The sequence below is a fragment of the Podarcis muralis genome, chromosome 10 (genome assembly GCF_964188315.1).
Source record: "Podarcis muralis chromosome 10, rPodMur119.hap1.1, whole genome shotgun sequence".
NCBI lineage: Eukaryota > Metazoa > Chordata > Lepidosauria > Squamata > Lacertidae > Podarcis > Podarcis muralis.
Window position 1 is genome coordinate 34967671 of NC_135664.1, and position 26252 is coordinate 34993922.

Sequence of the window (26252 nt, forward strand, 5' to 3'; positions counted from 1 at the left end):
GTGTACCTTCAGAACCACTGAAATCATCTGGAGGAGTAAAATCATTTTCTTCACTTAGAATGCAGAATACATTTTAGTCAATGAGTTGCTGTGTTACATTATAGACCAGTCAGATATGTATGTACAGAGGTTGTTGAGATTGCAAATGCGGCAACATGTATGATAATGACTCAAAGGCATTGTACTACATTCAAAGACATGTGAATCAACTATAAACTGTTCTTAATTTCCATATAGTCGATGGAGCTGGCTTTCTGCTAGCTTGATAAATGTTAACCAATTTAAAAATAGCAATATATAAGCAGGCATTTTACAAACATAGTTGTCTAAAATGTTCGACATCAGCTGTACAGTAGCAATATGAATGTTCCTGCCTACTTAATGTATTAGAGAAGGTCAAAATGGTTAGTTGAACAGCCACAATCTCTAAGAAAAACTTAAACAGGAGACCAACAGAAATTAACATTTTAGAATTTAAGTTTATTGTCATATTTATTTCCAATATTTTTATAAAACAAACAGGACACAAATAAACAAAGCCAGTAGAAAGCAAGCAAGCAAGAAAGAAAGAAGAGTAAGAGTTCACTTATCAGGGGAAAGGAGCCAAAAATAGTTACAACAAGAAAAAAACCTGTTCACAGAATTGAAGAGGTACCTATGAGACAATGGGTGGTGGTATGCCATGCACTCAAAAGGATGCAGCACTCAAGACTTCTACTCTTTGGTAAGCAGATGCAGAGGATTTGTTCTTCAAGTATTGGAGTGCTAGCCATTTTAACAATAGCAGGGCATAAACATCTACCTCTTGTGGGCTTCTGAAAGGCCTCAGACCACTCAATATTTTAGAGAGAGGTTCATGTAAGAGAATCTTAGACCAGTTTTCACATGATTTATTGAAAGCACATCTCTTCTAAGAAGAAAGCCACTACTGGGCATCGCCACATCATGTGTAACAATAAATCAGGGTTGAATCCACATTGCAAACTTTTAACTTCAAGTTGTTTATTGTTCTGAAGAATCAGAATTGTGTCAAGTCGGTTCCAAACATCAGTTTTTGTTGTATTAAATGCAATCAAAAGGTCCAATGCTGAAAAGCAGATAGTGGCAAGAGTTGATGTAAAAGTCCTCAAACTGTGGCCTATAAATCACAAACTCAATTCAGGTGATCCATAAAAGGTTGCAGAACAGTGCTTGATTATTATTTTTCTGATGGAGATCAAGGTTGTTTTGACTCAGCTGGATTATCAGCCAGGGAAATCCATGATTTTCATAATATGATGCTGATTTGATTATGCTGGTGCTAAAGAAAAAGTGCTCTTAAAATATGAATTGTGGTATGTGCTTTGATTTGATTAATAATAATAAAGTAATCAGAGGGGGGAAAGCTTGAGAACAAGAACCAATGAACATCAGCTCTATTTTTCTCTTACAAGACTACATTCAGCCTTCCTTCCACAGTAAGATAGCAATACTTGCATTTGAAAACGTATGGTACTGCCTCAGAGTCTATAACAATCCTGGAGGACTTGATCAGTCTTTCTTGTACTTAACAACTCAAAAATACCTATGCACAAATGACACTTGTAGAGTGTCTAGATATCAAACCCTCTTGAGAGGAATGTAACAGAAAATGAAAACTTCCAGCACATAAACACCAATACAGCTGTTCTCAGTAAACCCAGTTGTCCTGCTATCTGTAAACATGGATTACACCAAAGCATAAGCTTAGCATGGTTGAAGGAACTGAAATGAAACTACCCTCTGAGAACACAGCATGCCCCTTTGGCTCCCACTACTGTGGGGAGGAGCAAAGTTAGTTCATCCATAATGAATGGATCCAAAAATGACCTATTCTGAGAGAAGTGGCAAATAAAAAGCTTATAGGATAGCCCATGAAAGTACCGTGGATAGAGGGGAAGGGGGCCCCCTGCCATTTTGGGTAGGAGAACGTAATTGGTCTCACAAGTGAATTTGCAATCTAAAGAGGGAAACACAGGGAGGGTGGTTACAAAAATGAGACATCTCACTGCGTCTGGGAATGTTACAATGCAGTGGAAGGTGTATAGTTGTAATCTTCCCTTGGACTGTACCACTTGGAAAGTTGAATGACATTGAGGATATAATTCTGCAAAATTGGCAGATGTTTACTTCATCACTAAGCTGTGAGAGCCTGTTAATAAAGCAACCACTTTTCTCCATATGAACTTGAGTATCTATATGTATATGGCTGTGTGTCCTTCCTATGGCTCTAAGTCAGTCCCAGAGGAACCAGGGACCAAAAGCAGGGGGAATAAAAATCAATGATGTAGTATTTTTCAATGAATTTTAAAAAAAATTATGTCAGAATGACATTTTCACAAAATGTTGTGAATACTAAATTTCCTTTAATTAAGTATGGTAATATTAAATTTTGGTATCATATGGTATAAGGATGTTAACTATATAGTTTACATCTCAACTGATCAATACCTCTGCCAGAGACATAGTTTAAGGAGGCGCCTAAGTGATGAACCAATTTGATCACTTCTCAAATGTTAATATTTACACAGGCATTTCATTTTCATCTCATGAAAACAAATTGTTCTGGTTTGCTCAGTAAATATCAAGCCCTACTTCGACCTATCGCTCACAAGCATTTCAATTTTGTTTGATACTCTGTTTTTGTGAGGATGGGGCTGTGCCAAGGCAGAGTGAAGAAGAAAGAAACAGCTGTAAAAAGAAGAATTGTAGACTTGGAAAGGTCACCTGAAGATGGCAACAGACTGGAAGTGTCCTCACTTAGGAAATGCTTAAGCAACACAATGAATTTCAGACCAGGTTGCTGGGACAAAACAGTTGTCTTTATTTAAGAATAATGAACCATGATGCACACTAGAAATATATTATAATACAGGTCAGGGATACCAACATGGAACCCTCCAGATGTTGTTGGACTACAACACTCATCATCCCTGTCTACTGGTCATGCTGGCTGCTGCTTATGGGAGTTGGAGTCTAACAATCTCTGGAGAGCACAATGTTGACTATCACTGTTCTAAGTAATCTGAAATGTTACAGGAAGAAAGAAACGACTTGCAACTTTCTATACACCAAGTTCAGCTTGCTTTACCTGCCCATTCTCTTCAAGTTTTGCCCAAAAAGGCTGCATAAGTTTACAACAATATGCACACACACATATTATTCTACAGACAACTTGCCATAGAAAGCCAAGGGTAACTAGCCATAGGGGTAGTAGTAACAACTGATAAAAGGAAGAAAGGGCAAGTAATGGCACCAAACAGACACATTCAAGCTAAATATTCTCTAAAATCGTCATAATGCCTCCTTACAACCCATCTCACTATGATTTTGAAAAGAAACAAAAACTACAGTAATTGGAATTAGAAAATTTGAAATATTTCAATTTTCTTGCTTTTTTATTCATCTTGCATTTGGCCTGGAAACCTGGCAAGCATAATCTCTGCTACAAAAAATGAGCAGCACAACAGCACATGTTAAAGTTTCTTTCTTTATCAATCCATGCATCAGAAAGCTGGAGAAAAGATTCCCCAAAAGTAGAATTGCTATTCCTCAATCCAAAGAAGAGTTCTGAGGCAACTGGAAGCAGCTAAACATTTACAGCCCAAATCCTGAGCATTTTCTCAGAAGTGTTATTTTGGGCAGTGAGGCTTGTTCCTAGGTAAGTGTGCAAAGAATAGCAGACTTACAGCCTTACAGCATACAGTATGCTTACTCCAACAGAGATCATGCAAGCATGAATAGGACTAAAGTCTTAGAACACTATTTAGCAAAGGGCAGGCTAATCTGCAAGCCTCCAGATGTTACTGGATGACATTTCTCATCACTCCAGTCAATGGCAGTTCAATGGCAAGGAATGAGTGTATTTGTAATCCACCAACATCTGGTCCCACCCCCTAATTTATGTAGAGGCTGTTAATTCAACCAATTGGTGTTCTCTGTTATTAAGAAACATTCTAATCAATTCAAATCTGAATCACAAGAGTGGAAACTGTTCACAAACTGCAAGGAATTTCAAGTGGTACAAAGCACAAGTTCCCAATTTTAACCTTTTGACTCTTCATTCTATTTAAAAATTTCAGAAATTTGAATAGCCATTAATGGTGTACAAAACTGTCTTACAAATGCTTTTAACATGCATACAAATGCAACCTTAAACAGCAGACTGAAAAGGGAAGACATAAAGTTGCACATTTATTAAGGTAAGAAATTATTTTCTGAACCAGATGAGAGGCAAAGAACAGAGAACAATTTTCAGCTCATCCAAAGGATTCCACATTTTTAAACAGTTTTTACTGACATGTAGATGAACACATTTGCTGCAAGAGCTGCAGTAACTATTGAAGACATTATGGGCTGTGGAAGCCTGTGTAAGGGCTCCCATTGGCACAATGAAGCTTTCCTCCCTCCTCTTATCCCAGATCTGCTCTGGAAGGTTGGGAGAACTCCCAGAATAGCGTGGGACGATGGGAAAGGAGGGGATTATTCAATCAGACAAGCAGAAATGCTTCTGCTGATGAAACAATCTATTTAGGGCTAGGTTGAATTCCACCCTTTATCCAGTTTGACATTCCAGTCATCTAATGAAATGCTTCTTACCATGACCATGGACTGTTCCTGGACTAAATGATGGCTGCTGTAGATCTTTGGTTGGAGTAAGATAGCCTTCTTTTCCTTGACGCTGGCTCATCTTTCCTGGACTCAGAACATGAGCTTCATCGTTGTTTGTTACCACACCTGAAAAACAAAGAGGATTATTAATTAATTATTCACTGCACATGGTGTTTTACAGAGTACAGGTCCATGCACAAGGAGAAACAAAGGAGGGGGGCAAACTGAAGGCAGGGTATATAGCAGGCACATCCAACTCCCAAGACACTGCGATCTACTTCCAATTAAAAAAACCTGGCTGTGGTCTACCAGAGTTGAGCTTTTGGGGGGGAGGATGCCCCGGAGTTGTTGAGCTTAGGCCAAGTTACAGTACGGCATGGGAATGAGAGGCTTACACCAATGGCGGGATTTGAGGGAGGATTTAAAGGAAAGGAAGAACGCACAGTTGTTCTGGGAAATGGTTGCAAAGATGGGAGGAAAGGGTGGCATCTTTTGAGAAAGCAGGATTTCCTCAGGGGCTGGAGCTGGACAAGATAAAATTATGGGCAGGGATGCACTGGATATAAGAGCGGGAAGATCAGGGTGGGCACATTAGTCTTCACAATGGACATGCTATTCCTCACGTAAAGACATATTAATGTCTTCCAGTGTTACTAAAAGGAATTTGCTGCCCCATGTGGTCATCCCATGCCACTCTGATAACTTTAAAATATCATTTCAGGCACAAGCCTATGAACACAGCTGCTTCCCAATCCAGAGGTCTATAAAACTTCTTCCTATATCAATTTCAAAAAAAATTTTGCGCAGCATTTTCAGTCCTACCTATACTATTAATCACATCTTCCTATAACCTTTAGACCAAACGTTCCCAATATTAAATTTCTAAAGCTAACCAAATAGTGGTACCAACAAATTGGACAGATCCTTCCATGTTCAAAAAACTATGTCTTAAGAGTTGTACACGTTTTAATTAACAGCTTAAGTAATACCCAAAACATCATAACACCCATTCATAGATTCAATCCCAAAGAGTATAGCTTTTATAGAGCATTAACTTCCAATCTAAGAAAATATACCTGTTTATTTTTGAGATACTGCTGCCTTTTTGTTAATAAGAATTGCACATTCTAATGTCATGCCATGTTGCTTCAAAGCCCCCACTTTTTAAATCTTTCAATACCGCTACACTGCCCTCTAGAGACTTCACTATGAAAGTGCAAATTTCTTCCATTTTTCCATCAGTAGTGATTCTGTTCTGCTCTTGGAAAATATTGCACTCTCAATATTAAAATATTCACCATAAATTTATTGTGGTTAACAGACCAGAGATAAGACCAAAAATAAAGCCATACAATGTACCATACTTAAGTATAGGGCAAAATGCAAAGCAAAAGCTTGGGTAAAGCAAATTCTAAGGGATATTTCTTTTCCAGACCTTTTGACTTACTCATCCACAACCTGCTCATCTTGTTCCTTAAGACTTTTTTTATTATGCTCCTTTTCAGTTAGCTGCTTCCAAGTGGAAACTCACATGTTGAATATTTTAGGATACAAGTAAATCCCATCCACATAGAAAAGCAGGTATCAGGGAGAAAGTTGCATGGGGTTTTAAATATTTTTCAGATGGAGGAACACTTGATTCTGCAATTCGCCACATACACTTAGAAGCAGAACATCTCAAATATTTTACCCCATCAATGATAATTAGGGCGTAATTACCAAGACTACTCTACCGTAGAGAAGATCCTGACATGACAGGTTAAGCCACTGATTTATCTGCAAAATTTAAGAAAGAATCCTCAGATCTCCTTTTGCCAGAACCTCCTATTCTTCCTTGAGATTGAGCAAAATCTCTTTTCCTCAGCCTCTTTTTACACACAGCAACCACCTATCCTTTGCTTCCCACTCAGTTCAAGCTCTTTCCTTTGGGAAAGTAGGGGGTCAGTAGAGATTTATCTTGCCTAGGTTGACTTGAGCTGGTCCTGCATAGCTGTTCTCTTCTTACTAAACTTCCAAACCCTGTCCCAGTTATAAACACAGCAATATAAACCCACTGCATCCCCTAGTGGCAGTTGCCACTCTGTATATATGACACAAACTACACTTTTCTTCATTGATTCAACGTGGCAAGTGAAAAACATTATAACACTGAGCACACAAGACTTTAGGGAAGGGAAATAAATTAAAATATATACCTGATTTTTCATTCTGAACTTTGAAAGGCTTGCAGCCCACCCCCCTCCCTGAATCCTCAATTTCAAATTTCATATGGGTAATATGAGTCATATTGATTTTTATAAAGGAACAGAATTTGTGGTTTTAATAGATTGTCTCACACCTTAATTACAGAATGACGTCTATGGCTCTTTAATATAAGCGTAATGTGGGCAGTAATTATAATAAGAAATACACATAATTTAGTCTCATACTTAAAATGTGAAGGCTTAGCCTGCTAGAAGGATTAAGCATTTAGTTATGAGGTAAAGTCTTGGATAGGAGTTCCTTCGGAGATGTTATTAAGCAAACATAAAAGCTTTTAGTTGCTTGAAGCCCACTTACGTTCAAAGAACAAGTGAGCTGAGCTACTGCACTGGTGGGGAATCTGTGGCCTTCAGATGTTGCTAGACTATACAACTGCCATCATACCTGACCACTGGCTATGCTCGCTGGGGTTGATGGGAGTTGGTGTTTAACAGGTTCCCCATTCCTTGGGGTACAATCTGCTAGGCAAGGAAGGGAAATCTTCTTCTCAACTTGCAGTCACACACACTGATTGTGGATACTGAGAAGAGATCCCAGACACTAACATAAACCAGAAAAATAGGAATCCAAACTCTCACCCTTCAATTCCAGTAACATGATTTACTGAAGAGGCACCTTTCAGTGAAGGTGGAACTTCCAGGTGAGAGAGAACTGCTGCTCCTATATAGGGCTCAGTCTAAGACTAACTGAGGCTGAAGCAACATCCGAACAGGGGCAAACTTTGAAAATATGGCACCCTGTGCAAGGCTAAAATTTGTGTAACTGCCCCACCCACTTGTGACTAGACACTATTCAACAGGAGCCCCACAATGCACTTATGACTGTATTCCATTCAGCACTTCCCTGGCAATCTCAACTGAGAAGCTGGGATTGGGCGAGAACAAGTGAGAAAATATTGGTGTTTGAATGTTGAGTAAATGCAACGTTCACACAGCAGAAATTCAGTTAAGAGCAGATATATTGATTGCCGCAACTATACACTTTGCTTTTTTAAAATGACTACAGAGTGCCTAAACTGTTTAAGAAGTACAAATTCAAAACAGAAATTCACACAATGGAACTAGTTGTGTGGAACTTTGGATCTCAGTCTCTACATATGATGTCTCAAGACTTTTCCAGTACAAAAAGGAGCTTGCCAACCTTGCTCACTATAGTAGTGTGTTACAATTAGTTAAGAGAAGAGCTCTTCAACAGAATGGTGTCAGCTATCTGAGAAGACTTTAGCAGGCAATTCCTTTTAATTGTATTACAAGAGGAGTAGTGCTAAATATTGCTTATTTATAGCCCCAAGAGAAACATTTGATAGCTGTCTATATATTTTTCATTTATCTCTCCAATATTGGGTTCTAGCAAGAACCCCTGGCTGGATTAGGAACATGCTACTGAATCAAGGCCTCTCAGCTGCTTTCTCTTCAAAATAGGAGCAGCAGCATTATGCACACTTTTAAAAAAGCTTAAATCAAGTAACACACTGTTTAGCCCTCCCAAAATGCCATGATTCTTTGCATTACACAGTAAGCCAATTAGAGCTTACCAGCACTGCATAGGCTCCTGGAGAGGAGCTCATCCCTCTTTACTTCTCTCTCTAGTCCTTCTTTATTCCCACATTGCACTGAGCTAATCCACGGTTTGGCAAAGTGTGGTGTTCAAACCTGGGCTCACAGTAAAGCTCTCATCTTGTTAATTTCGAGTTGTAGACAAGAATAAACCCTGGCTACAGCTCATGGCTAGTTAGGAGAGAACTTCACCACACACTTGGGTTTCGGTGGCATGCTAAACATGCGAATAAAAAAGGCTGGAAGAAGCAAAGCATCTGTGACTTCTTCTCCGAAAGCCTGTGCAGTCCCACAGCCATAGTTCAGCTTACTGGGTCATGTGAACTAGGCCAATGAAATTTTCTTCAGAACTATTGTATTATTTACATGCAAACTTATGCAGATTTAAAGCAAAACTCAGATGATTAATTGAGTAAGATTTCCTTCATCAAGCAACAGCACTGCTGTAATAAAATCAGAATACTGAGATATAACCCCACAAGAGAACCTTAGTAAATTTAAAAAATTAAATAAAAAATAGCTAATCAAATATAGCTAAATATATTTAAGACAGCAAGTCAAATCTATTTGCAAGATCTTTTATTTGTTTACTATCACATGGATGGCTACTAGCTTCCACTTTGCTATTAAAACAGGGAGATTATTGCCAACAGAACAAGGTTACTAGTCACTATAGTACAGTCTAAATTATACTCTAATCAACAGAGCCATATATACGTGTTCCATTTTGAGAATAATTTAAATTTTGTTTTCCAAATTTAAAAAAAAACCTAAGGCCCCTACTATTTTCACATTCTTTATTTTCTTAAGTCACAGCAGACTTAAGCTTGTGCGCATGTACACACACATGTGCTTGCACACAATTGCGCAGTTTCTGTAGTTCACCTAGTCCTCTGCTACTTTGTGTCTGATCATTCATTAAAAGCTCGGCACTTGACAGTGTCTAGCGGAAGAACCTAATCATGTCACGATCTGGGAATATGATAATATAGCTCTTCACATGTTGTAGCAGAAATCATTTACTTACCTGAGGATCCCTGGCAGTCTTTGATCTCATCATGATGCTTGAGGTGACGTGCAATTGAGTACGCAGAACAGCAGACAAAAGCAGCAAGGCCAAAAATGGAGAGGGAGAATATAGCAGAGGAGGCAGCCACAATTAAAGGCAAGAGAGACAAAGGGAAACAGCATGTTAGTTTGAAACTAAAAATAAAAAATGCACATCAGTCCTGATTAATTTTCTTAAGAACAACACAGCACAAAAAAAAGAGAAAACAAAACAAGTGTGCTTAGTAACAGGCCATTATTAGCTTTGCTGCAGTTAATGAATGACTAATTTCTCCAGAAGTACAAATACTTTTCAACATTATTTTTCATTTATCCAATCACATAACACACCAACTTCCACTGTAAAAGGGATGCCTTTTACAATAAAGGAAGTTTAACTTTCATTCAATCCATTAATAGTAGAAAGTAGCTGCAGAACTTAAAATCAAGTCTTTACCTTCAGTTTACAACAGCTAACTAAATTATACTGAATAATACTACATCAAATTTAGTGAGTTAGAATGGAATCTTGTTCTAATGAGGGAAATGCATACAATATTGTCAAGTATATTATTAAAAATATGGATTTCAACTAGGCATAATTTCTTCCAATAGCAAACTGAGGTAGTTGAATGAATATCAATTTGGAAGCAAAACAGGGTAACCCGAAAAATGGGGGGGGGGGGTGAAGTGCGGGGTAGTCCATAGGCAGCCTTGGGGAAATGGCTGAGAAAAACGTTTGATGAATAGTATGCAAGGTTAAAAAATACTCCCTTCCTTCAACTACAGTGAGATAAGTCAACCCTAACATTAGGCAAAGTGAGGCAACTGCTCCAAGCAGCAGCAGCACCACCAAATGTTCTTTCTGTGCAACTCCCATTTCCATTTGTTGCTACACCACCTCTCCTGGGTACCCCTAAACTGGCATGCTGTCTTAGCATGATGAAGAATGCAACCTGAACATCATGAGAAGATTCCCATTTACATTCAGCTAGAGCTCTGAATAACACTCCTCTCATGGACGGGATATTCTACAAGCCTTTGGGTTCCCACTTGAATGATATAAAATTACATACTGATACAATTATACAATATTCTTTGTTATTATTAAGCATTGTTTTAAAATTGCACCATGCATTTAAATTATTTAAAACCTGACAGCCACAAACCACTACTAATAGTACATCAAAACTGTTAGCAAGAGTTGCTGTAAAAGGCTGTCAGTCTAAGCAGAGGAAGAGCTGCTTGGCCTTCTTCATTTTCGCCTCTCCTCCCCTTGATCAAACATGTCTCCCCCAGCTGCTTTTCCACTGGGGGGGGGGTAGAGATGAGTACAGGGGTAGGGGGAGTTCTTCCTTAGGGAACAAAATTAGCTGTGGGGGATTTTGAACAATACATTCTGAAGGGAGGGTAGTGTAGTCGTTCTTCCATGGTTACTTTTAACATAAAAAGAAACACAGACCATCACACACGTCTCTTTTGGCCCTTACAGATATGGGAAAGTCAGAAACACGTGTGTCTAACAGTTCTTTGTCATTCAGCACTTTAGTGGAGAAAGAAAAAAAATCATGATAAAATCAGAAATGTATGATTTTTAAAACAGTATCCTTTTGGAGGTGTTCTTTTGTTAAAAGTGAAAGATCTGCTATGTAGTCTAAACTTGATTCGTACCTACCTTAATTAAGCAACTGTCTAAATAGTTGCATGACTGAATATTTACATGTTCTTTGAAGCAACCAATGAACATCACTATGACATGAATGTTAATTACTATAATAATAATAATATTCAGTATGCTTCTGAAATTCATTATGCTTAAACTATGGTGTTAACTAAAAACCTTACCTCAAATCTATTAAAATACTTCCTTCTCTGTTTAAAGATTCCTGTCTGTTATCTCTACTAAAGGAAAAGAAAATGTACCATATTAAATCAAGTTTGTGGGGTGGGGTGGGGGCTAGCATAGCTCAGTGGCAGACTGTGTGCTTTGGTCTCAGGATCAATCCCTAAAACCTCCAGAGAGGGATGAGAAACATCTCTGTCTGGAATCCTAGAAAGCTATTGTCAGTCAGTGCAGACAATAGTGAGCTAGATCAGGGGTAGCCTTCCAGTTGTTGGTGAGGGCTTGGGGGAGTGGGGAGTTGTGGTTCAACATCTAAAGGAAACCACACTGGTTACTCCTGAGCTATGTGGTTCTTAGTCAGTTTGAAAAACATGGGGAGTGGATCATGACCCACTCTGAAGTGGGTTAAACTAGCAACACTTTTGCTAAGAAAAGTAGGAAGATCTGCACACAGTCAAAAATAAAAATAACAATCAGGACCGTGTCCCGTATTGCAGATAAAAGGTTATAAGCAAGTTCAGTATCTGAAAAGTTTGAAAAACAACTCGCTACAAGAGAACTTTTGCCTTGCATTGGCGGTAACATAATTAAATAATGTTCAAGATTATGGAATATGTTTGCGCTGGTAATGCTATGGAGGCACTTTGGGACTGTTTGAAGTTAGCATAACACATCTGAGAGCAATGCTGCACATTTTAACGGACTTTTATTTTACAGTTATAGATTAAAATAATACTAATGGTAAGTCAAACTGTCATGAAACAATAGATCGAGTGTTGCAAATCAACTAGAATAATCACTTGCTAAATGAATGTCTTTCAAGCTCATTGTGAAAACTACATGTCATCTCTCATGCAACACTTTGAAGGAAAGAGGAGGAGAAAGACAGAAATAGCATCTTAAGGATAAATGACTCAGATGAGTCTTACAATGGAGCAACTATATTATCAGTACTTACATGATAAAATAGAGCAGAGGATAGTCTAGCCACTAAGACCTCCACAAGCCTGTACAACTGAGCAAATGCCAACAAGAGAAGCACTGAAATGGGAAAGCTGAGTGAAGCAGATAAAAGCTGATCGTCCAAGATTATTGTAATGGCCAGTATGTAAATATTTCAGCACTGCATAGCTAATTACTTTCAAGGAGCTCCTAAGCAACAGGCTAACACACAAGTCTACTGCTATATTGTACTCGTGAAAAAAATCCCTATATTTACTGTGCTGCCTCAAACTAAATAAAAGAGCTAAACTACAATTTCACGTATAAAAATCACAGTTCATATTATGTAGGAAAGAAGCAAGAATTTAGTTTTTCAAACTCTTACAATGTAGCAGTTTACTTGTTGAATATAACAATTTATATAGAAGAATATGACTTTTTCAAAAACTGGGATTCAACATTTTCTATCATGTTGCTTACCTAATTAGAGATTTAGTTATTTCTTTCACTTGTTCATTTAAACATTTTTCTAAATCTCAAGCTGATTCTGGTGAGCCTAGAATACAGGCACACCCATTAGAGACAGGAAAAATGAATAATTTCACTAGTCAATGGCCTCTATTTGCCTTTGATTTTTTTGTCCTGGCCACAATATCATTAAATTGAAGCTTTAAATTAAGAAGTATATTCCAATTTGGTTGTGTTATGTCACACTCTTACCTTCCACATAGTTCAGGAAAAGCAGCCCAATTTTCAGAATGACATTTTGTTTAACTCTGAGATCTTCTATGCTTCTTCTATGCTTTTTGTGTTCTAACAATATTCCAAATCTTTGCAAACTACCACATGATGGAAGGCGGTTGCTTTCACAATTCTTTATCTACCACTACCATTTCCTGTTGCAGTTGCTATATATTCTGCTTCTTGTGTAACCCTGTTATTTCTTATTTCCTACCAGGTTCAACATGAGTTTCCTACTGGACCAGTTTAAACCAGCCGTCACCAACCCGGTGCCCTCCAGAAGTTTGGGACTACAGCTCCTGCCAGCCCAGCCATGCTGATGAGAGTTTTAGCCCAAGAGATCTGGAGGGCACCAGGTTGGTGGCAGCTGGTTTAAATTAAATCAGAAGTGTGAAAAGGGAAAAAGCAAGCAAACTGCAAGAGTTTATAAAAGGTATATTTGATATTCAATTTGTTGGGAAGTTTTTACATTGTAGACACGCAAATTATGAAACACTGCAAAGTACTATTCTACACTTTCTACTAAAATTCATCTGCTTTTGTGGTTTAAATTAGATGCTACTAAAAGAACAAAACCATCAAAGCATTTCCCTCTTTTTTTCTTTTTTGAGGGTAGGGAATTCTTCTGACGATATGTGCTCAAACCTCAAGTAACTCTCTTTTACACACCTTCCCAGTGGGGAAAATTGTTGATGTTTATTGTAAAAGGGAAGGGGCACTCCTATTCCCACTTACCTGAGATTAGGTCCCCCTGAACTCAATGGAATTACTTCTGAGTAGACATGTTTAGGATTGCAGTATTAGTTGGTTGTGAAGCTACATGGCTGTCTGAGGAAATGCCCTTTGTTTAGGATTTAACCATTGCCAGTCACTATGTACAAAATTACTTACCGAAGTTCTATCCGGCTCCCCTTCAAAGCTAGTTGTCTCCATAATGAAGCAGAACTTGTCTTTCACTTAAAGTCCTTCCATTCTGTATCTATCAAGAAAAAACACACCTAAAATTAACTGTGAATATAGGTAACATATTGCAACTGAACGAATTACTTTTGATGAGTAACACAGCAGGACACATTGTTCACCACCAATACAATTTATTTCTAAAAATAAATAAGAAAGCAGTATTTGTAGATGATATACTGCTGACTTTGTTAGAAAATAAAGAAAAGGTAGATAGGTGAGCAAATTTTGTTCTCCAAAGTATTTACACAATAGCTAACTGGATACAGATCGCTATTCAGTAATAGGCTATGTGAAGATTACTTGACTCTCAATTTAAATCAGTAAGTTGGTGAAAATAAGCTGATGATACAACGAACAAGCTAGAATAGATTTCAGAATTCTTTGCAGTTCAGTGGTTGTCAAAGAGTGTGGCAAGCCATACTGGTGTGGCAGGAGGGGATGGCAAGTGTGGCGGGAAAATTCAAGGACAATCAAAGAAATATTTAAACATTTCAGGGTAATATAGCATATAGTATCAAAATAGTTGTTTTTTTAATTTGCAATATATGGATAGATATCTTTTCAAAATGAGAGCAAGAACATCAAGTGTAGGGCTGCCATACATTTGGGATTCATCCTCCAAAAATAGCATCCGGGCAGATTTTTCAGAAAGCGATTAAAATATCCAGGAAAATCTGGGCATATGGCAGCCCTTTTTGGGGGGTGAATTTCCTAAAAAAACCCTCAAAAAAAACTCAGCAACTTTTGTGTCTGGATTTTAACTTTTTGAAATATGGCAACCCTAACCAAGTGATACTACAAGCTCACCTCTCTCATTGAGTTTGTATAAATACTTAAGGTACATATGTAAGAGGCTCATTTATAATTATATTTTGGGAATGATTCATGCTTTATACTTTCTGGGTGTCCGAGGATATTACAAAATAATTGTGTCCCGTGTTATAAATCAAGCACTGTTAGGAGCTGTTTCTTTTTGCTTTCCAATGTATTTCTTATCCATAAAAAAGTTGGTGATGCACGAGCAAATTTTTTTTCTGAAAGTGTGGCCCAGAGAAAAAAGTTTGAAAACCACTAATGTAGTTGATGTTATTAGCTTTTGGGAAATCATGAAAGGACCTCCCCTCAAGATGTTATAGGAGCAAAAACGGGGGGGGGGGGGCATAGAAAGCTTTTTTAAGCATAATTGGTGCACTGGGAAGTTGGAAGTTACAACTGAGGAAGGAAAGGTCAACCCTTCTTCATCTGATGCAGTCTCCATGAAAATAACACAGCCCTCCAGCAATTATGTTTTTTTAAAAAAGCTAAAGCTCCATGTGGTGTGGTAAGTGAAAGAGAGGAGGGGTGAGTGGGTGCTGTGGGGGGGGGGTTGTATGAATGCATGTGTGTGTACAAGAGAGGGAATGACCCCATCGAATTTTGCATTGGGTGCATCTAAAACAGGCATATGTCCCCCATAAGGTTAGCTATAAGGGGAAGTGGCCCTCAGGCTGAAAAAGGTTTCCCATACCTACTGTAACCAATTTGCATATAAATCACTTCTGTTTAAGAAGTTTCGAAGTACCATTTCATCATCATTATCAATGCCAATTAAATTCCCACAATCCTGTGTATGCCATCCTCAACAACTGGTCTACAGTATCTGCAGCCATGATGTGAACTGCTTGCAGAAATTGTGTTTTCCACTAAATTCTCTGTATTGAATATAAACAGTACTATCCAATAGTACTGAAAGCACAACACACAGAATTTTTTTGCCGTTGTACAAGAACTGCTGACAGTGACTAGTGCTCGAAAAGGTTTATAAATCCACCCCTCCCCTATAAAAGAAGCCAAAATAATTTGGTTATTGATGTTAGCAACAACAGAAATGCCATAACAGAAATAAGATTCTTTAAATCCTTAAGATCAAAGCAGCAAGATGGTGAAAGAAACACATCCCAGCAGGAAATATTTCTTTCATTCTCTCTAATAACACACAAACTTCTAGATAGAGACAGATATCAAAAGCTTGTTTGCATCAATGTATTTGAGCAATGCCAGGACAAAAATAAATCAATAAAAATCTACACAACAACCCAATCATATGTATATTTACTCTGAAGTAATTTACTTCCGAGGTGCCAGTGCACATAGCATTGCAGATCGAGGTCCAGTTGCAGTATAAAGATCCCACTCCAATGAACCACTGCTTATCAATTCAGGAACAAGCCTTGTACCTTTCTAGTTATTCCTTCCCACCTTCCATCATACACTCAACATTGATTAAGATACCTGGTTTGTGAAGCCACAGCTTCTTGTGTTGTCTGAACCATGAAACAGTAGTTTTAAGGCTTCCCCCAAATCAAGACCTGAAAGTAGAATCAGATCCTGGTTTGAAATGAGGTGTTTTTTTTGTTCAAACTTCCTAGAAAACTGTGGATTAAAGAAACCAGGAAAATTCCATCAAAGGTGGACACACAAAGGGAGAGGGAAGCGTTAGGAAAAATATGTGAACACTATCATTATCAGATGAAGATACTAATGTCTGCACTGGGCCTAAAGAAAACTTCAGCTGAATTTAACCTTTAGAGGTAAGGCCTCATACTTATTGCACAGAACAGGCAAAGCCCTGATTATTTTGTTCCGAACAGCAGTGGAAGCCATGGTAATGTTAGCAACTCCCCCACCCCACCCAGCAATGTGTAAGGCTACAAGTTCATGCATCCATGCATTTTGCTGTAACTCCACCACAGTTCAACCACAGGATCTACCCCCATAGGTTATCTATGTAAAAGAAGAAGGAGGGGGTGAATTTGATACTGCCTTCTGGAATATACCAAATCTAGATGGCCATCAAAATGAAATTTGAATTAAAATATACATACTAAAATAGAATGGCCAAATTTCATGTTATTTCAAAGTTTTAAGTTTAGTCATTTGCTTAGGACACAGGACTTACACATTTGGGGACAGCAAAGGGTAGGGATTCATTGGTTTATTCCAGCCTCACATTTAAACCACAAAATCTATACCAAAATATGTATTTTAAAATGTATTTAATCTCAATGTATGCATTCTCAACATATTTTATCCTAAAACATGCATTTATAAAATAGGTTTACACTTTATAAAGCTGAGAACTGTATCACAAGTGCAAAACCTGAAGATACTTATATTCCAATCAGTGTATTATTCCAGGGGCTGTGATTTAAGTCAATTTGCTTAAAATGTGGGTCAAATGAAGTCTCCACCATCCCCAGCAAAGGACTTCAAAATAGTCGCTGCTTGGTCATATAACACATATTTCTTCTCCAATCAGTTACAGAGAGAAGATTCTGCAGGCAAAAATTTTGGCTGTATATTCTAAAAATAAAGACAATTCTAAACAATGATACATGTTCTCTTAGCCAAAGATATTTATGCTTGACTTCACTTAGACAGAAATGTAAAATTCAAATTTATAAATAGGGGGGGGGGGGAAATACTACACTCACTCATCCAACAGATGGGCATTTACAAGTATTTTCCTCATTCAGCAATTAAGGCTTAAGTGAGAAGAAAATGAAGTAACACCTCCAACGCTTTCAACATGCAACTGCCACCTATTTCTATATACTGTTTATAATTAACCTGCATAATCATTCAGTCCAAAACATGAAAAGGCAAATTGTCATATTGTATCTTCAGAACCAGAGGAACAGATATTTGAATTCTTTCCCTATTCGGGCCATACCTAACCATTAGGCAAATTCCTAACACCATAGTAAAAACACCTTTTGTCAACCAGAGGTTGCAATATGTAGCAATATGTATTTACTGTGAATCCCATGGCTTACCACATTTATGAAACTTGCATGGTCATCTTCTCCATTTAGTACTACGGAAGTCTGAATAATTACAATGTTTCTCATTCGCTCAGATGAGACATATAAGTTCATTTACTCAGAGTAGTTTTCAAACAAAAGTTGCTTCTCTATTCACAATCTTCCATTTTTAAAATGTTTTTTACTGAGCTTTTAAACAACACATACGATAAACAGAAATCTAAAAATGATATCCAACAGTCTCACACAAAGGAAAGTTACCATAATATAACCTTCCCTGTTACCTGGCAGTAATGTTACTTCCCTTTCCTTAAAAATCACAAATTCTGTGTCAAAGTACTCTTGCAGTCCACTTGGTATGAAAAGTTGGGCCAACCTGTTACAGATAATTCAGAAATAAGCTGCCCTAGTGGTCAAATAATTTCGAAGACATGGCTGCTTGTTTTTCTCACTACTATAGTTTATTTAAAGCCAGGCCCTTATGGGCTTCAAAATGACCCAAGGAACTACAATGCGCAAGCTTGATTTGAGTGCCGCAAACAAGTTAAATACATGATTAAACATGGTGTCTTTGGAGTCGTACCCCACAAATCCATTCAAACTGTTATAATGGAAGCAGTAACAATGTGAGTAAATGTGGGAAAGTCAGAAAGTAGTTATTTCTGACAAAACTCTTACATTGTGGCTATAGTATGCAGCATAGCTTCCACTGCATTTTCAACACAAATAACTGCTGAAAGATGTTAACTTTTTCACACTATCACAGATCAAAGTCAGCAATGCTTCATAAATGAGCAATTCAATTTGTTACTGTAATTAATGAAAAAAATATTACTGATCAAAAGAAGAAGGTAAGACTATAAACAGGAACTAGCTTTAAGGAAGATAATATTACCAATAAACGATATCACCCCTTTGGATAAACTACTGGAAAGGCTACTAATTAAGGTAGCCCTCTTACAGCCTTGGGCTTCTTTGGAATTACTGAAAATCAAGCTTTCCAGTTTATCAAGACAAATAGAAAGGTAAGAATGAGAGGCTGTCATGTGTTAATTGGGCAATGAATCAGAGTACCAAATCACAGAGATACTTTGTGACAATAATGTTAAGCAGTCATTCCAAAAAGGCATCCCAAATGCTATTTGCAAGGAAGTACTTTGTATATATGTCACACATTCACGATATCCCATTTCTAGGAGCTCCACTACCCCGTCATGAAGGTGGAGAGCAGAATTCCTATGCCCATAAAGATGATCACTTAGCAACCAAGTGGCAAAGGGAAATTCCAGGAGGACATTTACATCTCCTTTGCCAAACAGTAAACTGACTCTTCATAACAACTCCAGCACGGCATGCTTCCACAATAAGCTGAGAGACCAGGAGGCTTGTAGCATTATGCAGCTTCTATTTTCAGGCCAAATCATTTAGCAGATAAATGTTTGAACAGAAAAGAGGCAATGCCAAACTTAATGTCTTAGGATTGCTCAGCTGCAAAGCACACTGCTTTGAATCCCATAGCTCATAATCATACGCTTTGAGAGTTTTTTTTAATTAAAAAAATACAATCAAGCAGTATATAATGTTTGTGAACCAGATAAATAGGTTTTACCCCATTAAGTAGCCATTTTGTTTGGGTTAAACAAAAATGAGTTCCTCTCATATTTCAAAGTTCAGGACAAATCACACTGCTTTTTACTCTTTACCATACAGAGATACTGTGGAGGAGTAAGGGACGCGGGTGGTGCTGTGGTTTAAACCACTGAGCCTCTTGGGCTTGCTGATTGGAAGTCGGCAGTTTGAATCCATGCGAGGGGGTGAGCTCCCGTTGCTATGTCCCAGCTTCTGCCAACCTAGCAGTTTGAAAGAACACCGGTGCAAGTAGATAAACAGGTACCACTGCAGCGGGAAGGCCATTCCCCGCAAGGCCCCTTCCACCTGGCCTAGGGGGCGGGGCCCACACCTACCAGCCCCACAAAAGAGGCTCCTCATGAGGCCAGAGGAACATCACCCAGCTATTGTTTTATTGATTTATTGATTTAGTATGCTGTAAACCGCTTTGAGATTTTTATTAAAAATATAAAGCGGTATAGAAATAAAAAAATAATAATGTAATAAAATTAAACGGCATTTCCGCGTGCTCTAGCTTCCATCACAGTGTTCCGTTGCGCCAGAAGCAGTTTAGTCATGCTGGCCACATGACCCGGAAAGCTGTCTGTGGACAAACACCGGCTCCCTTGGCCTGATAGCGGAGATTAGTGCCGCATCCCATAGTCGCCTTTGGGTGGACTTAACTGTCCAGGGGTCGTTTACCTTTACCTTACTATGGAGTAAAGTCCAAACTGTGGACATGATGAGCAGGCTACAAGAGATATAATGGCAACAAGACAGCACAAGAACTGCCTAAGTGAGTCTCCATTTTTAAATTGTATTGTTTAATTTCACTGCACACAGGTGGTGTAGTGACATTAAAGGTAAAGGTAAAGGTACCCCTGCCCATACGGGCCAGTCTTGACAGACTCTAGGGTTGTGCGCCCATCTCACTCAAGAGGCCGGGGGCCAGCGCTGTCCGGAGACACTTCCGGGTCACGTGGCCAGCGTGACGAAGCTGCTCTGGCGAGCCAGCACAGCACACGGAACGCCGTTTACCTTCCCACTAGTAAGCGGTCCCTATTTATCTACTTGCACCCGGGGGTGCTTTCGAACTGCTAGGTTGGCAGGCGCTGGGACCGAACAACGGGAGCGCACCCCGCCGCGGGGATTCGAACCGCTGACCTGACGATCGGCAAGCCCTAGGCACTGAGGCTTTTACCCACAGCGCAACCCGCGTCCCTGTAGTGACATTAAAGGTTTTATTATTATTATTATTATTATTATGCTGAAAAGTTTCACTAACAACAAAAAAGAACATGGAAGTCTCTTGCAGTGAACTGGAGACTTTCTGCAAAGAAGAAACAACCATACCTCTAGGCAGTTTCTTGAGCAACCTGCGAAGAACATTTTAGACAAATTCAAATAATCTGTATAACCTTTGATCCTGCTTGTTCCTGAAAATACATAGCTGTGGGCAAACTAGTGAGCAACTCACAAAGTCTTTCTTAGCAGAAACTGAATACCACTGACAAAATATTGCACTGTTAGTGAGGTCTTGACATAGCCTTTCTCTTAGCCGTTGAGGATTTTAATAATAGATAAATAAAACCATCAGCAGATAGCAGAATTGTAAGAATTACAGATTTTTAAAGATCAAGATAAATAAAAGATCTTTAGTACCAAAAGGTCATTAAATTTGACATCAGATTAGCATATCCAGGGAGAGAATGCCCCACACAGCACCTCTGCTGCAAAAACCTTCACATAAAGGGCAGCTGGGGAAAAGGAGGGAGAATGAATGTGTAGGATTAGGAGATCACTATTACTACAAATATGGGGACGCGGGTGGCGCTGTGGGTAAAAGCCTCAGCGCCTAGGGCTTGCCGATCGAAAGGTCGGTGGTTCGAATCCCCGCGGCGGGGTGCGCTCCCGTTGCTCGGTCCCAGCGCCTGCCAACCTAGCAGTTCGAAAGCACCTCTGGGTGCAAGTAGATAAATAGGGACCGCTTACTAGCGGGAAGGTAAACGGCGTTCCGTGTGCTGCGCTGGCTCGCCAGATGCGGCTTTGTCATGCTGGCCACGTGACCCGGAAGTGTCTCCGGACAGCGCTGGCCCCCGGCCTCTTGAGTGAGATGGGCGCACAACCCTAGAGTCTGTCAAGACTGGCCCGTACGGGCAGGGGTACCTTTACCTTTACATTACTACAAATGCTACAAATTATAGATTTATTCTACTCTGCCTCCCTCCAATAATACACACCAAGATCCTTTAAATGGCCAGTAACCACTTTCTTTCACTTCTCTAACAAGTGGGCAAAGACAGTAAAATAAAAGCAGAGTCAAGATGAAAATGAGAGAATGGAAATGAAACAAGAGCAGCTAACATATGCAGAACAAGACACCATCAGCAGAAACAGGATAGGAGGAAGCAAAAGGTAGTCACCACTGCCTTCAACTTTACAAATCCTTAGTCAACAACTAGCTTTATACAATTTTAAACAGAGGAACAGAACCACATAACAATGACTTCACTAGAAGAAGAACCTCCAAGACATACTTTTAAGATTGTCTAAAAGCTACTTGCTTTGGAGCACTTTTTCTGGAGTGCAGCTATATATCCTGATCCCCATCATTGGACTTGGAACTCACACTGTCACCACAAGCAGGTTGTTTAAAGGTTTTATTTAGCAATTCAGTACAGCGCACAAACTTGAGCCTACAGGTTACAACGTCATAAAGCACAGAAGACCTCTAAGGTGCATGACTAGGTATTGCTAAGACGTTTATTCAACAAGTGACACATATCCTAGACTCTGCTTTTGAATGCATCGGCATGACTATTTGTGCAGCAAGCAGCCCAAGTCTGAAGACTGTCCAAGCAAATGGGCACGCCTCTAAGCAGACTGGGCATGCAGCATTGGCATGAGCTGGTGCTGGTGCCCTTGAAGATGAAGGCATCAAGCTGGCTCACTATCCATTTTCTACCCAGGTGCCTCTCTCAAAGCAGACAGCCACTCCCTCACAGGAAAAGAGTCTCATGCCAGCTCACTTTCAAGTATTGAAGCCTTCAGAAGGCCCACAGGCAATTCACTTGAGCCCTCCTGTGGATCTGAACCTCTTCATCCCCCAACTTCCCGTGGACCATCCACTTCTTGGGTTCCTGAATCATCAATCCCCAACCCACTAGAGCCCTTGTCCAGATTGGATTCCTCCAGGTCCCTGAGCTCCTCCCATTCCTCCTTTGAATGATACCACCCTCTCCAGGAATTCTCCAGGTGACTCACAACACCATATGGTCTTGGGCCTTCTTTGTGGTAGCTTCCTCAATCATGAGATCCACTTGCCTTACTTCTCTTACCTCTCACACAATTGATAAAGCAAAATAAAGAATCAAGAAGGCTGTCAGTTGCTACATTTTAATGAGTTTTATAGACAGCTAGTTCATTTTTACTTGTAAGTGATTTAGAGTTACTGTATTTTATTTGTTTATTTGTATAAGCATTTCACTATTTTTGTAAGCCACTGCAATAATATTCCATGTTAGTTAACATAATAAATAAATAGGATGAGTCTATTAGCATAACATAAAATTATCTGTGTATATTGCAGCACATGCAGCTCAGTTTGCAAACCGTCACACGCCTTCTTTCCGCTTTCCACACTTAAAACTAATGTTCTTAAACTGGCAACGAGCCTGCTTGCTGCTATATGAATCTGCAGTTTGAGCAACAGTGCTGCAGAATCTTTGATAAGATATCATAGCAAGTGTAAATTTTTCTAAGTAATCTATGCAAGTCAGCCAAGGCAATCATTTTCCAAATTATTTCCAAAGGCGGCAAAAGCAGAATAAGACCTTGAAGATCTGATAAATAGAGTAAAGTAAGTTTACAGACAGTCCTCAAAGCACTTGTACAGATAGAATCCCCAAAGGAAAAACCATTTGAGAATTGTAAGCATACACAGAGAAATTTGAAACTAAATCAACACTTTAAAGGATGGGAGGAAAGCAGAGGAATACAAAATAATATTAAGACAAGGAATGCATGGTTCCAAAGGCACTCATACACTCTAGTTTGAAGAAAATTTGCCTGGTAACTCTGCATATGAAAAAGAGTAAACAATAGAACAGTGGTGCTATATGTGGCACACTAATTTATCTCTGACCACTAGAGAAAACTATTATGCAAAAATATTATCTGAAAACTATCATATTTAGGGAATCAGGAACAAATCTGGGTAACTACATATTTTTTAATGCAATGTTACATTTTATATCAGATAGTAATCTGATCTATATAATTCAGTGAAAGGGTTTTTTTTTAATGCATATTTGAATTGCACACCCTAGACGACTGAGCTGCAGTCTAAAATTAAACTAGCATATTGTTCTTTTGGCTGCTACAGATATTTGCACAGCAGTGAAACCAACCAATATTTGTTTTTGGTTTAGAGTTCTGTTCTTCAGAGCGCCAAGATCCAGTTGCATCCTTTTGGGGATTCACAAAAATGCCAGCAAGGTAAATAAAGAAAACAAATCACTTGTAGTATATGTGCAACATATGTGAAATGACTAGTTTTCATGAGATTTTTTAGGACTGAGGGCCCTTGAAAAAATGTAAAAGTAAAATTACTCCACAGGAAACAAAAATAATGTTTGCAAAATTTCTAATGAAATTAGAATCATTTTACAGTGAAAAAGAATTTTTTTAAGCCCTGCATCTGTCAGGACTCCCAGATATATTAAAGGTAGTGTGCAATAGAAAAGCAAATGTCAGCAGACAAACTTTCCAATCATAAGCTGATTCCGACATACTTGAAAAAGTAGAACTTGGAAAAAGGATATTGGAGGTAGAGTCACAGATTAAATCATACTCAAACTGAATTTGTACAAGGAAATCCTGCCTGCTCTCAAATGGGAAAGAAAAACATTTTTTGCTATACAGGAGCAAAATCACTGAGATTTCCGAGAAAGGCAGCCCAGTGGGGAAAGATATACCTCAGAAAGACATTCAATAAAGAACGAAAAAATCTTTACTGCAATAACTGTTACTAAAGAAACGAGGCAGCAGGGAGAATAGAAGGAATACAGTAAATGCGGGGCAAAGGAGATAAATGCACATATTACTGAAGGACGTATAGCTCTTTCCAGCAGTCAGCCCTCAAGCACCTGGGCAATCACAGAAACAGAACTATACACTTGCATGCACGCACTCAAAATCCTGTCTCTTGTACAATGATTTTGAAGACAACCACATATTTTATAAATGTCTATGCTGAAGTATTCTTCCACAGCTGTATGGTCTCTGTAGTTACAAAAAACAAAACAGATGACACAGTCTCCTTATTAAATTCAATAAACTTGTGTTGGCATGGAAATGTGCAAGTTTTTTAGTTACACAGAACCATGAAGCAGAAGTGATCTAGATCACAAGTTCACAAAAATCAGGATTAAGGTTTTAATCACTTTAAAGTGGCCTCTTCACAAAACAGTATTAGTTGACCAGACTAAAGAGATTTGTGTATGTAAATAAGCTCCATTTTTTACAGCCCAATTCAAGGTGCTGGTATTTACCACTGAAACCCTAAACAGGGCGAAGATATTTGAAACACTCCCTTCTTCCATATGAACCTGCCTGTCGGATAAAATAATAATCCAAGACACTGCTGTATACCCTACCACCAATAAAGGGTTAGTTAGCAGAAATATGGGACAGGGCCTTTTCTGTGGTAGCACATTGCTATGGAATTCTCTTACTAGGGAAGTTAGACGGTCTCCATCACTGGCCCCCATGACATTAGGGTGGGCTATGTATTTTTTATTCTACTTGCCTTTTGTTTTTTTAATTTGAGACTGAAAGTTTAACTCTGCTCTTTTGGTTTTTGGTTTTTGATATTCTAATCCTGATATAGTTTAAATTGGTTTTTATTTCATTTTAACTTTTGTAACCTGTCTTGGGGCCATTATTAGGGAAGAAAGGTGATATATCCACAAATAAATAAATGTTTGGTGTTATATACATCCTAGATGTTGTAACAGAAGAATTCACTGGATCATGGACACAATACAGTAATCAATGCTGTTTAATTTATAAAAGGTGAGCCAGTGGCGATGAGCCACCAGAAACTGGAGCTAGCCTCATTTCCAGAGTCAAGCATGAGCAGTCGGCGATGTGGAAAATGGGATTTAAAAGATCCCAATACTCCTTACCTGCTATCATCACTGCTGATAATTCTCTTTTCCCCACCCCTATTAAATTTTCTTTTGTCTTTTTCCTTTCATATGCCCACTGCATTTATGTTATTTTTTAACAGCAAAGTATCCAGAAGCTAGATTCTGGTGAGGTTCCCAAACAAAAGGCTGTAAAACTCTTGTACTTGCAACCTACCTCAAGTTGGTGACACTGCCAGTAAAAACAGCCCTGCCTCTACGACAACTGGCAAATTATGTATGTATGCATGCATCATGCTGGATTCACCACAAAAATATATCCTCCTGCACCTGCAGCGAGTGCAAAAGACATGTTGATGTTTGCTAGGATAGAGGCGGCATCAGCACAGGGGAGGTTATTTTAAACAGTCAAACCAACTATAGAGTATTCTTAAACCTGCCTTGGTACTAAAAAATTGCCCAATCTTGCCAAACACAACTGCAGGCCATATCCAGAAAGTCTAGTTGGTCCTCTGACCTTGCAACAACTCATCCTTTCCTCAGATGTTTTACAACTCATTTTTTCCATTATTTTCTGTAGCTGCAGAATTTCTGAATGGTGCAAGGATGCACCGCAGAACTGAGGGAGAGTTTCTATTGATTCAACTCTGTTTCTATGTTATAACACCAATCACAAAATCTAAAGTGTGAACAGAATCATGGCCTATTT

General features: G+C 38.8%; 1 protein-coding gene across 7 annotated transcripts in view; it reads right to left on the reverse strand.

Moving 5' to 3' along the window:
• OSBPL8 (oxysterol binding protein like 8) overlaps positions 1-26252 on the reverse strand; it is a 68300-nt gene that overhangs the window by 40085 nt on the left and 1963 nt on the right. For 3 of the 7 annotated variants that reach the window (XM_028745339.2, XM_028745334.2, XM_028745335.2), the window contains exons 2-4: positions 13912-13999; positions 9475-9511; positions 4618-4755 (exon numbers count right to left, since the gene is read on the reverse strand). In XM_028745339.2, the coding sequence (XP_028601172.2) occupies positions 4618-4755; positions 9475-9511; positions 13912-13953 (217 nt within the window). In that variant the 5' untranslated portion in view covers positions 13954-13999. Of the gene's footprint in view, positions 1-4617; positions 4756-9474; positions 9512-11339; positions 11397-13911; positions 14000-16254; positions 16277-26252 lie in introns of those variants that run through there. The other 4 variants (XM_028745342.2, XM_028745340.2, XM_028745336.2 and 1 more) reach the window with 3 other exon arrangements.